General features: G+C 38.3%; 1 protein-coding gene across 4 annotated transcripts in view; it reads left to right on the top strand.

Moving 5' to 3' along the window:
* Positions 1-12,347, top strand: part of MTA3 (metastasis associated 1 family member 3) — a 180,934-nt gene that overhangs the window by 76,352 nt on the left and 92,235 nt on the right. For all 4 annotated transcript variants that reach the window (XR_010123108.1, XM_054475174.1, XM_054475173.1 and 1 more), the window contains exons 7-8: positions 4,539-4,641; positions 8,112-8,211. Coding sequence is in view for 3 of the 4 variants with exons in the window: in XM_054475174.1 (XP_054331149.1) it covers positions 4,539-4,641; positions 8,112-8,211 (203 nt within the window). In the remaining variant the exon portion in view is untranslated. The remainder of the gene's footprint in view (positions 1-4,538; positions 4,642-8,111; positions 8,212-12,347) is intronic.

Genomic DNA, 12,347 nt, shown 5'->3' with positions numbered 1-12,347 from the left:
TGTAGGCCCAGGTATTTTGGGAGGCTGAGGCCGGAGAATCGCATAAGCCCAGGAGGTTAAAGCTGCAGTGAGCTGTGGTTGTCCGCCACTGTACTCCAGCCTGGGTGACAGAGCGAGACCTTGTCTCAAAAAAAAAAAAAAAAAAAAAGCTGGGCATGGTGGCTCACTCCTGTAATCCCAGCACTTTGGGAGGCCAAGTTGGGTGGATCGCCTGAGGTCAGGAGTTCAAGACCAGCCTGGCCAACATGGTGAAACCCCGTCTCAACTAAAAATACAAAAAAATTAGCTGGTCATGGTGGTGGGCACCTGTAATCCCAGCTACTTCGGGAGGCTGAGGCAGGAGAATGGCTTGAACCCAGGAGGTGGAAGTTGCAGTGAGCCGAGAGCACGGCATTGCACGCCAGTGTGGGCAACAAGAAAAAAAAGAAAAAAAGAGTAGGGTGAAGGGAGTTAGTGACACAGGTTACGGGAGAGCAGGGCTAGCAAAGGCTGCATGGCTGCCTTGTTATGTGGATGAACCTCCGAGGTAATCTCCAAGCTGCCTTCAGAAAGGTGTAGCTTGGGGTGAAGTGTCTATGTCAGATCTTTGGTCTCTTTTTCCTGTAAGTTAGTCTTTCTTAGATTCATTTAAAGGGGCCTCAGAGAAATCCTGTTTGCATTTGCGGTTTACTTCACTAAGGTAGATTTCCTCTACATATGCAGATCTCCCCACCTCCCCCCGCCCTCCCCGTAAAAGACAGCCTTTCAGGGCTGGCTAATCTTGTTGTGTTTATTGATCTCAGAATAGCCATCTGGAAATATGCCAAAGAAGTATATTTTGGTTTTACCTCACTTCTTGATTTTTATTTTAGAAGTAGAAACTGGGTCTCCCTGTGTTGACCAGGCTGCTCTTAAACTCCTGGCCTCAAATGATCCTCCTACCTTGGCCTCCCAAAGTGCTGGGATTACAGATGTGAGCCACTGCATCCTGGCCTTGCTTTTTTATTTACTCAAATCATGTGATCTTCTTTTGAAAATTTTGAAATTTCTTTATATAAAATCTCCAATTTTATTTCCTAGTGTTTTACATTTTTATTGTCAAAATGAATGTGACTTTTAAAAATTATAGTAACATATTATTCTTTTGATTCATAACTTAATATGTTGGCCAGAACTTTCAGAACAATATTGAGCAAAAATGGTGATAAAAGACATCCTTGTGTGTTTCTGAATTACATATAATATAAAAAGTATAGTACTCTGATGACTGGTGCAAAGAAAACATATTGTATTTGGAACAAAGAATGTTTCCAATTGCCTAGGAAAGGGCCTTTAGGATTCCTTAGTTCTTCAGAGTATTTGAACAACACTCTGTGCTCAAAATTCTTAAGAAGTACTTTGTCAGTATTTTGTAGAGATTTAAAAATATAACTGGAGGGTTAGGGCTAACATTTAAAATAGTTGCTGGGTCTACATTTCTTCAAAATTAAATGAAGCGAAAATAGGAAGCTGTATACAATCACACATTTAGTTGGGAAATATATTTGTAGGAATTTAGAGGTTAGAGGAGATTGTCATGGTCTGTATTTTTTGATGATATGGCACTTGAGCAGATTGGAATTGCCCAGATTATCATATGTGGAGGAGGAAGGGGAGATTATTGTAAAGCCTGGAATGAACATTAACACGGAATTAATCTTTGTTCAGTTTTTGGCTCATTCCATTGTTACCAGGGCCATTCCAAAGATTGCTGCTAGCGTAGCTGAAAAAAATTTAATTATAAAAATTCTAAATAAGTTCATTCAAGAGCTTTTTAAAAGTTTTTTCCATGTGAAGAAGTGATCAAACTGATATGAATGTAATTATTTGGTCTATTCAAAATGGGAATCTCCTCTTAGTTTGAAATGATCGTTTGATATAGAGAATTTCTATATTTATTTTTTGTTCTTCTTGCTATTTTTCTTCTCAGCCCGTGGTTGTCTGTGTTTTTGGTGCTAGTTTAAATGCTTTCAAGAGTGTTTTATTATTGTTTACAGTGAATTTATTTAGAATTCTTCTAAGTCTTACTTCTGCTATGTGCTGCAGACTGTATGGGTGGAATTAAAATTTATCAATTTAACTGACTTGAATTTGAAAAATAAACATCAATTGTAGTCTTACATTCAGGAGTATACAACAGAAGGGGCTTAAAACTGAATAGCAACATCATTTCTTGTGTGTTATTTAAAATGTAGATTTCAAATGTTTTACCACTACTATCTATCCTTATTTAAATTATTTTTAAAAAGACATAGGCAGGTTAATTGTGTCATTCTCCATTCTCAGGTTTCATGTGGCTTGCAACTTTTTGATTTTTAACTGGTCTTTAAAAATGAACCTAATGTTGAATGTCTTGCCTTGGCATGCTAAGAATTGTAAACAAAACAAAGAATGAAGTCCTTTCAAACCTTAGATCTTTTTGGCCTAGTACTAGCTCTGCTCTACTCTATTTATGTCATTTTATATTGGGGTTGGCAGTTGGCTCTTTGGTTACCTGCCTTTGAACCAGGGACAGAATGGGCAGGTCTTTAACCTAACAACAGTGGCCTGACTGAAGAGGCTGCAGATGGAATGCCTGCTTCTGTCCTCTCCTTTCCATTGATACCTGCTTGCTCCTATACTAGGCGGCCCATAGCCTGGCTTTGTCAGTCACTGGGGAATGTTTGACTTCAGAGTATTATGTCAGCTGTTGCAAGCCTAATGTTATAGATGCAGTGATCAAAAGCAAAACAAAGCCAAAAGCAGTCCCTATCATTAAAGGCCCTTATTCTAGTAAGAATCCATAGCTATAAATCAAAATTCCATTGGCTCCCAAGTCTACTTTTCATTACAATCATTTGTCCTAACATTGACTCTTGTTCAATAGTTATCTCTTTGTGAGACATTCTAAAGCAAAGCATTCGGCATTATTGTCAGTCTTCTCTTGGCCCTTACTTCCTGTTTGTGTATCTTTTTTTGTTTTGTTTTGTGACACCCAGGCTGGAATGCAGTGGTATGCTTATGGCTCACTACAGCTTTGACTTCCTGGGCTGAAGCAGCCTTTCCACCTCAGCTTCCTGAGTAGCTATGACTATAGGCATATGCCACAACACAGGGCTAATTTTATTTATTTTTTGTAGAGTTGGGATCTCATTGTGTTGCCCAGGTTGGTCTTGAACTTCTGGTCTCAAGTAATCCTCCTGCCCAGCTTCCTGAAGTGCTGGGATTATAGGTGTGAGCCACCACGCCCAGCCTCCTTCTTTCTACTAATGCCAGCACTATGAGTACAGCTCACAAAACTTGAAATCTACACTCTACATCCAGTCTGTCACTGACATTCCCAAATCTCCTTTCTTTGTGCTCTATTAGCAATCTCATAACCATGTTTCAGCCCCTCATTACTTGTGAGGGAACTCTTAAAGGAGGCCGCTATGTCTCTCTCTCTTTATCAGGTATCTCTGCAGAGGAAATTATAAACCATGACTAGCTTTGAAAATTGAAGTTTAGTTCTGCTCTTATCACTCCCTTACCAGAAAAATCAAGGGCTTCTCATTACCTACAAATAAAATCTCTTCGAAAAACATGTATGTAGGATCTTCAGTAATGTGTTCATAACCCACTTCTCTTAGCTATCTTCTCTCATTCCGTAAAGTACTCCAGACATTATGAGCTACTTTTCTATGACATTTTAATGCCCCATGACTTTGTTCATGTTCTCATTTCTTTTTTAAAAAAATCTTCCCCTGCTGGTGCATTTGTACCCTTTAGTTCTTAGCAGAAATGCCATCTCCTTCATGACATTGTTTCTTACCTAGCTTGAAATGATTTCTCTACTCTTCAAATTCTTATGCTATAACTATTAATATGTGTCTCTTATTCTATTTATTTGGTTTATATCGTATGTATTTATGCATAGTTTAAGCCTCTTGTGGAAGTGATGCTTTCTTTTTTTCTTCTTTTCTGAGACAAAGTCTTACTCTGTCGCCCAGGCTGGAGTACAATGGCACAATCTCAGCTCACTGCAACCTCTACCTTCTGGGTTCAAGCGATTCTCATGCCTTAACCTCCCGAGTAGCTGGGATTACAGGCACCTGCTACCACACCCGGCTAATTTTTGTATTTTTAGTAGAGACAGGATTTCTCCATATTGACCAGGCTTATTTCAAACTTCTGGCCTCAAGTGATCTGTCCGCCTCAGCCTCCCAAAGTGCCGAGATTACAGGTGCGGGCCACCGCACCCAGCCTGTTGCTTTTTCATCTTTATGTCCCTTAGCATGGCACTTACTGCCTCTCACATACAGCTACTCCAGAAATAAACATTAAGGACTAAATGAAGATACCTTTTGGTTAGTTTGGTGTCATTATCATCAGTGTTCACTTTAACGAGGTGTTGTACATCTGCGTCTGAAAGAATATGCCAAAACTATGGGCACTTACCTTACACATAAACATTTCTAATGTTATGGTGACAGTTGTCATCAGTGTTATGAGGCAGTACGCCTTGTCAGTAACAAAACTCCATTTTATTTATTTTTGGACAGGAGAATCAGATGAGAGGGAACAGTCAAAATTGGAAGTTAAAGTTTGGGATCCAAATAGCCCACTTACGGATCGACAGATTGACCAGTTTTTAGTTGTAGCACGGTGAGTACGAGTATGGCATTATTGAGTCAATAAATTTCTTTATATAAAAGAATTTATAGGTATATGTATTTTTATTTCTTTGTATTCTGCTTTTCCCCCACTGATTGTATTATTTTTTTAATTAGGTAAGAAAGCTTAATACATTATGCTGCTTCCTAAATTTATTAATTTCTGTTTTAAATGAAAATAGTTGTATTAATTTTTACTGATTAAGAAAACAGAAAAGTATAAAGAAGAAATTCTTTATACCTGAAGAAAATACCTGAAGTCCCATATCCTTAATGAAAAGTGTCATGCTTTTTACTTGACATGGCTTTACTCTAGACATGGATTATTCAGGTATCAATAAGAATGTGCACCTGGGATTTGCTCACTGCATCCATGTGTGAGTAAGGCCTGTTGCTAAGCATAGCACTTTGCCTTGAGAGCTTTCAGCCTGGCTACCTGGCTGGCTTGCTTCTTTCCTCCCCTTTTCTTAAGAGAATGAATGGGACAGAATTTTATTTTTATTTAAAAAATGATAACAGTAAAAGTACATCAGCAAGCAATTGATGAATGAACTGAGGTATACTCATATAGTGAAATATTACTTTATGGCAATTGAATGAATTAAAGCTATATGTAGCAAAGAGATAAACATCACAAATAATGTTGAGGGTATATACTATGTGATCATTTATGTGCATACAGAGTAATTATTTATAAAATGTTTGCTGTGTACAAAACAATATTTTATTAGTGGATTTTTAAATACATTAAATGGGTATATATAGTATATATGATCTAGGAGTATATATAGGGAACTCTAACAAATTTATAATATTTATTTCTTAAAAGAATGAACCGAACATGGCAAAATATTACTATGAGTTAGATCTGGACAGTGGATGCAAGGGTCTTCATTATGTTATTGTCTGATTTTGTGTTGAACTTATTTCACAATGCAGAGGAAAAAATAGTCTTGGCTCATCCTTAGATATCACTGTTCATAGAGCCAGTCACCATGGACGATCCCACTTTTTATTGGTGGCCAGGCATTTGGAGTCCAGAGCCCATCACCTAACTACTAAGCGACTGGATGGAGACACTTGATAAGCATTGTGAAGGGGCCAATCTTGTGGCCCCTTGTTGAGTACAGAATATTGGTCTAGAGTCTCCAGACAGGCTGTCTAGATTGGGGATTTGTTAGGAGACGTTGCCATTTTCAAATTTGATTTGTATTCTGTATTTTCATTTTTCTGATTGCCAAGGGCTGTATGTTTCCCCTCAAAGCCAGCATGAAGGACACCAAGGAGTTGGTTCCTAGTATGTTTTTGTTTTCAATATTTGTTTTAAAAAATAATCTTCTAGGCTGGGAATGGTGGCTTATGCATGTAACCCCAGCACTTTGGGAGGCCAAGGCAGGAGGATTGTTTGAGCCCAGGAGTTCAAGACAAACCTGAGCAATATAGTAAGACCTCATCTCTTAAAAAAAAAAAAAAAAGGGCCGGGCGCAGTGGCTCACACCGCCTGTAATCCCAGTGCTTTGGGAGGCCAAAGCAGGCGGATCACCTTAGGTCAGGAGTTCAAGACTAGCCTGGCCAACATGGTGAAACCCCGTCTCTACAAAAATATTAAAAAAAATTAGCTGGGCATGATGGTAGGTGCCTGTAATCCCAGCTACTTGGGAGACTGAGGCGGGAGAATTGCTTGAACCTGCAAGGCGGAGGTTGCAGTAAGCCGAGATCGCACCATTGCACTCCAGCCTGGGCGACAGAGAAAGACTCTGTCTCAAAAAAAAAAAAAAAAAATTGATCTTCTAAATGCAAATTAAGACCACAGTCAAATACCACTGCCAATCCACCAGAATGGTTAAAATTTTAAAGACTGACAGTGCTAAGCATCGATCAAGATTTAGAACCAATACTCTCATATCCTGCTGGTGGGGGTGTAAATTGGTATAGCTCCTTTGGAATACTGTTTGCTTTCATCTAACACAAGTATCTCTTAAGTTTCACTCCTAAATATCTATGCAGCAGAAATGCATACACCTTTGCACCAAAAGATATATATACAAATGGATTTATGGCACTATTCATAGTAACCCCAAACTGGAAACAACACGGAATGTCTGTCAGCAGTAGAGTGGAGGTGGGGATGAGACGTCGTAAAACAGAATGTTGCATAACAGGGAAAATGAGTGAATACAGCTGTAGCTAACAACATGGATGAATCCACAAACGTAATTTTAATCAAAAGAAGCTGGACATAATGTCCAGCTGTGTGATTCTATTTGAGCAAAACTAATCTGTGGTGCTATAATCCAGGGTCGTGGTTCCCTGTGGAAAGGAGCTTGAGGAGCCTCTGGGTTGTGGTCATGTTCTTTCTTGAACTGTATGTTGGTGGCATGCATGTGTTCATTTTACAGTAACTATCTGTTTACTGTGTACTTTTCAATATGTTTGTTGTATTTTAATTAAAATATTTATAAAATTCCTTCCTTAGGGATCAACCACAATGGCTCATGCCTGTAATCCCAAAATTTTGGGAGGCCAAGGCGGGAGGATCACTTGAGCCCAGGAGTTTGAGACCAGCCTGGGCAACATAGGGAGGCCTTGTCTACAAAAAAATTTTTTTAATTAACCAAAAAAAAAAAAAAAAAAAAAAAGCTGGGCGTGGTGGTGCATGCCTGTAGTTCCAGCTACTTGGGAAGCTGAGGTGGGAAGATTGTTTGAGCCCAGGAAGTTGAGGCTGCAGTGAGCTATGATCATATGATCACACTATTGCACTCCAGCCTGGGTGACAGAGTGAGACCCTGTCTCAAAAAATAAAAATAATAAAAATAAAAAATCTCTTCCGTAGCAAACATGTTTAAAATACAGGCAGGAAAAGCAGTGAGTCTTCATTTTATGCTGTATGTGTTAAGGTTAGGGTTTCTTACATATTGGAAGGACTTCCAAATCATTAAAATCAGCATTATGGTAATTTCTTTTTAAATGAGATTTTAGTAGAAATCTGTTTCATGTTGAATCCTCATAGGAAGGGGTTGCTACAGTTAATGATATATTGAGGGAAAAAATGTTACTGAGTTTCACAATTTGGGCTTAAAAAGTAGTCAAAACTTGCTTTGCTGTAATAGTCAAACTCTGCAGCTGACTTTTTATTTTTTGAGCCAATTTGAATACCAAATATTTTACTCCATGACATGTTATAACAGAGCTTCCCTTTCCTTCTTTTCTCCCCCCTGCACAGGCTATTTTTTTTCTTGATTTCATGATAATGACCTGTTTATAGTAAATTGGCTTGTCAATTATTATATCTTATAGAGTGAAAATTCTTTTTATTTGATGTTTGATTCTCATTCAGAAACTTGTTTTTGCCTTTTCTTTTACAGTTTTTTATTTACTATCCAAATGTGTTTTTTAAAACGTTAAAAAAACAAACCAAAACAGATACTTAATTCTTCCTTATTGTGTTTGTGGTTTATTCAGTGCTGTTGGGACATTCGCCAGAGCCCTGGATTGCAGCAGTTCTGTCAGGCAGCCTAGTCTGCATATGAGTGCTGCTGCAGCTTCCCGAGACATCACCTTGGTAAGACATGGTTTGAAATTTTGTGGGTATTTATCCTTCTGTTACTTGTTTAATTTTAAAGCCATTGTGGCAATACTGTAGACTGGGGAGCTTTTGGGCTCTTAGCCTTCCTGACTGCTAGGTTGATTTGGCTTGGTTACTTGGTTAACTGGGTTATGATAACACTCGTCTGTGAGTTGAGAGTTTTTTGTGTCTGTTCGTTAGAAAGAGGAGCTGTTTTCTTTTTTTTTTTTTTCTTTCTTTCTATATTTGGAGCTGGAGTCTTTCTCTGTCACCAGGCTGGAGTGCAGTGGCACGATCTCAGCTCACTGCAACCTCCGTCTCCTGGGTTCAAGTGATTCTCGTGCCTCAGCCTCCTGAGTAGCTGGGATTACAGGCATGTGCCACCACACCCAGCTAATTTTTGTATTTTTAGTAGAGATGGGGTTTCACCATGTTGGCCAGGTTGGTCTCAAACTTCTGACCTTGTGATCCGCCCGCCTCGGCCTTCCAAAGTGCTGGGATTACAGGCGTGAGCCACCACACCCGGCCAGAGGGGCTATTTTCTTACATAATTTTATTACATTATAGTTGATATCTTTTAAATCTATTTACTTTTTTATTTTGGTGATCAAATGAAGCTTCCTGTAGTCAGTTTAATTTTACCACTAATGGCTGCCGTGGTCAGGCGTAGGACCTGGCACTTACTGCTTTCTCTGCACTCTAGAAAAGTGGACCTGTGAGTTTTTGCTGATTGAAGTTACTTACTGTATTTGATTCCTATTACCCCTTGTGATAGGCATGGTAGGATGCTCATTTTACACATGAGAAAACTGAGTTTGGTGAGGTTATTTGACCAGTATTCATTGCGTATAACAAAAGTTTCAATATTGTTTTCTAATGAAATGGAATACAATGTAGGTTTTTAACTTTCTTATTATAATGCCAACTTGAAATCCTTTTCATAAAATATTTATTTTGATAATATAAGAACTCATAGAGGAATATACATCAGATTTGTTTTTTGTGCTTTATTTTTTTAAAAATTTAATCTACTTTTTAAAAATAAAGACAGGGTCTTACTATGTGATTGCCCAGGCTGGTCTTGAACTCCTCCTGGCTTTAAGCAGTACTCTTGCCTTGACTTCCCAAAGTGCTGGGATTACTGGTGTGAGCCACTGCTCCCAGCCTTGTTTCTTATGCATTTTCTGTACTTCTGTACAATTATAGATTGTGACTAAAGCTGTGGAACTCCTTGCCTTTTCCTTTCTCAAAGACTAGAATTGTTTATAGAAGAAAGTTTTGTTTTCTCCATTGGGACATTAATATTTTACCCCAAATTTTAGGATCTCCAAAATGGGTTTGTATTTTAGTTGTTTAGAGCTTCGAGAATATTTTATCAGAGAAGCAAGAGTACAGATGTCATGTTTGCAAGAACTTTAAAAATCAGATATTTCACTTTGGGAGGCTGAGGCCGGTGGATTGCTTGAGCTCAGGAGTTTGATACCAAGGTGGCAACATAGTGAACCCCCCGTCTCTACAAAAAAATACAAAAATTACCTGGGTGTGGTGGCATGCGCCTGTCGTCCCAGGTACTTGGGAGGCTGAGTTGGGGAGATTGCTTGAGCCTGGGAGGGAGAGGTTGCAGTGAGCTGAGATCATGCTCATGCCACTTGCCCTCTAGCCTGGGTGACAGCGTGAGACCCTGTTTCAAAAAAAAAAAAAGATATTTATGTGAACCAGAACTGTGTGGAATCTAATAACTACCTGTATATATTTTTCCTGGTCAAAGTGATTTTTGCTCAATTTAAAAATTAATGTATATTTGTAATGAAAAATTAAAATATAGTACAGCAGCAGCCAAAAAAAGCTTTGTTCTCATTACCCAGAGTAGAATGTTCTTACTGTTTTGTTTTCTTTAAGCCCTTTTTTATGTATTATACATAATAATAGCAAATTACAGAATAGTATAGAGGATAATGTAATAAAACTCCATATAAGGCCACCTAAAGCAAATGTTAATATTTTAGTTCTTCAGATTAAAAAACTTTTTTTCAACCATTATAGTTAATTTTGAAGTCTCTAATATTCCCTTCTGAGTCCTACTTCCCTTTACCTCTGCCTCCATTCAAGAGCCAGCCACTATAACAGATCTGCTATGTATGTAGTCTGTGTTTTTATAGTTGTATTATTTATTTATCCGAAACAACATAAATATTCTTTTGCATATGCTTAAATTTATTGTGTAACACTTGCCATTTGCCCATTATTGAGATCTAGCCATGTTAATAAATATAAACACAGTTCATTCATTTTAACTGCTTTGTATTATTTCTAATATTCTTTCATATAATACTACACGACATTATTTATGTATTCTGTTACCAGTGAACATCTGGAGTGCTTTCAAAACATTTTTCTTTTGCTGTGTTACTCATAATGCTATGCTGAAAATTTCACACATCCCCTTGTGAGCATGTGTGTGAGTTTTTAGGCTATAACTAGAGTTATATTTATATATATAAATTTATATATTTCTTGTGTCCTGTTTTTTCTAATGGTTTTAAAGTTTTCTTCATATTTAGGACTGTAAATCTATATAGAGTTTAATTTTGTGAATACAGTGAGGTAGGGATCTAATTTTTCTCATATATTAAATTAATTGTCCCAATACCATTTATTGAATTTGTTTCTTCATGATTTGTAATGCCCCTTTATCATATTTTAAGTTCCTAGATATACTTAGGCCTGTTTATAGACTTTTAATCTATTCTCTTTTGTTTTGTAGATCTATTTTTCCCTGTGCAAGCACCACATTTTAGTACATTTTGATAACTAAGTCTTATGTGAACTTTCTTTTTAACTGTTTTAAATGACCTCCACTGCCCCCATGTTTTCCCTAACTATATGATGTACTTTTTTTTTTTTTTTTTTTTTTTTGGAGACAGAGTCTCACCCTGTCGCCCAGGCTGGAGTGCAGTGGCACGATCTCGGCTTACTGCAACCTCCGCTTCCCAGGTTCAAGCGATTCTCCTGCCTCAGCCTCCCAAGTAGCTGGGATTACAGGCGCACGTCACCACACCTGGCTAATTTTTGTATTTTTAGTAGAGACGGGTTTCACCGTGTTGGTCAGGCTGGTCTCGAATTCGTGACCTCGTGATCCGCCCACCTCGGCCTCCCAGAGTGCTGGGATTACAGGTGTGAGCCACTGTGCCTGGCTGGATATAAATACCTTTTTAAAAATCACTGCAAGAACTTAGTTTTTACCCTAATGTTGCATGATCTTATATAGGTAAACTATTATTTATGTAACCAGTCCCTTGTAGTTTAACACTATTCTTATGAGATACTGCTTCTCAGATTATAACTGGGGATGTGGTCCCTGCTTGAGTGAAAGTGGAAAAGCTTGTTCCTGAGATGGTGGAGAGTTCTCGTGGCAGCTGGGCTGACTTGCCTGAGGTACAGAGGGCCTGTGTGGGCTCTTGGTTCACAGCTGCAGCAGCTCTCTGCTTCCCACTGCTGGTGAATGTGCAGGACAGCAGGTGAATTTCTTTTGGGAGAGGGCAGTTTTAGAGGTTTGGTATTTGTTGTCAGTGAAGGTGATATTTTAAAGAAGCATTTTAAAGAGGATTCTACCTATATACCTTAATTCCTTTAAACATCATTTTATGGCCAAGTACACTGGCTTATGCCTGTAGTCTCAATACTTTGGGAGGCTGAGGCAGGATGATCACTTGAGTCCAGGAGTCTGAGACAGGCCTAGGCAACATAACAAGACTCTGTCTCTACAAAACAAAACAAAACAAAACAAATTAGCCAGGCATGGTGATGAGTGCTTGTAGTTCCAACTATTTGTGAGGCTGAGGTGGAGGTATCCCTTGGGCCCAGAAGTCCGAGGCTGCAGTGAGCTATGATCATCCCAATGTGGGCAACAGAGTAAGACTCTATTTCATAAATAATCATTTTATGTGTATTTTCTGTAATACTTGCCTCTTATGCTCCTTCTAGGAAGTTACCTTCACACCCTTTGGTGTTTTTTATCTCTTCTGTTTTGTTTCCATTCTGAAGCTTAGTAATTTTGAGGTTCAGTTACTTTTGTATCACATATATTCTTTCTAGTTATTTATTACTGTAATTATTTTCTAAAGCAGAAGTAG

Source organism: Pongo pygmaeus, chromosome 12 (genome assembly GCF_028885625.2).
Source record: "Pongo pygmaeus isolate AG05252 chromosome 12, NHGRI_mPonPyg2-v2.0_pri, whole genome shotgun sequence".
NCBI classification, from domain to species: Eukaryota; Metazoa; Chordata; class Mammalia; order Primates; family Hominidae; genus Pongo; species Pongo pygmaeus.
This window is presented reverse-complemented; position numbering and strand designations above follow the sequence as displayed.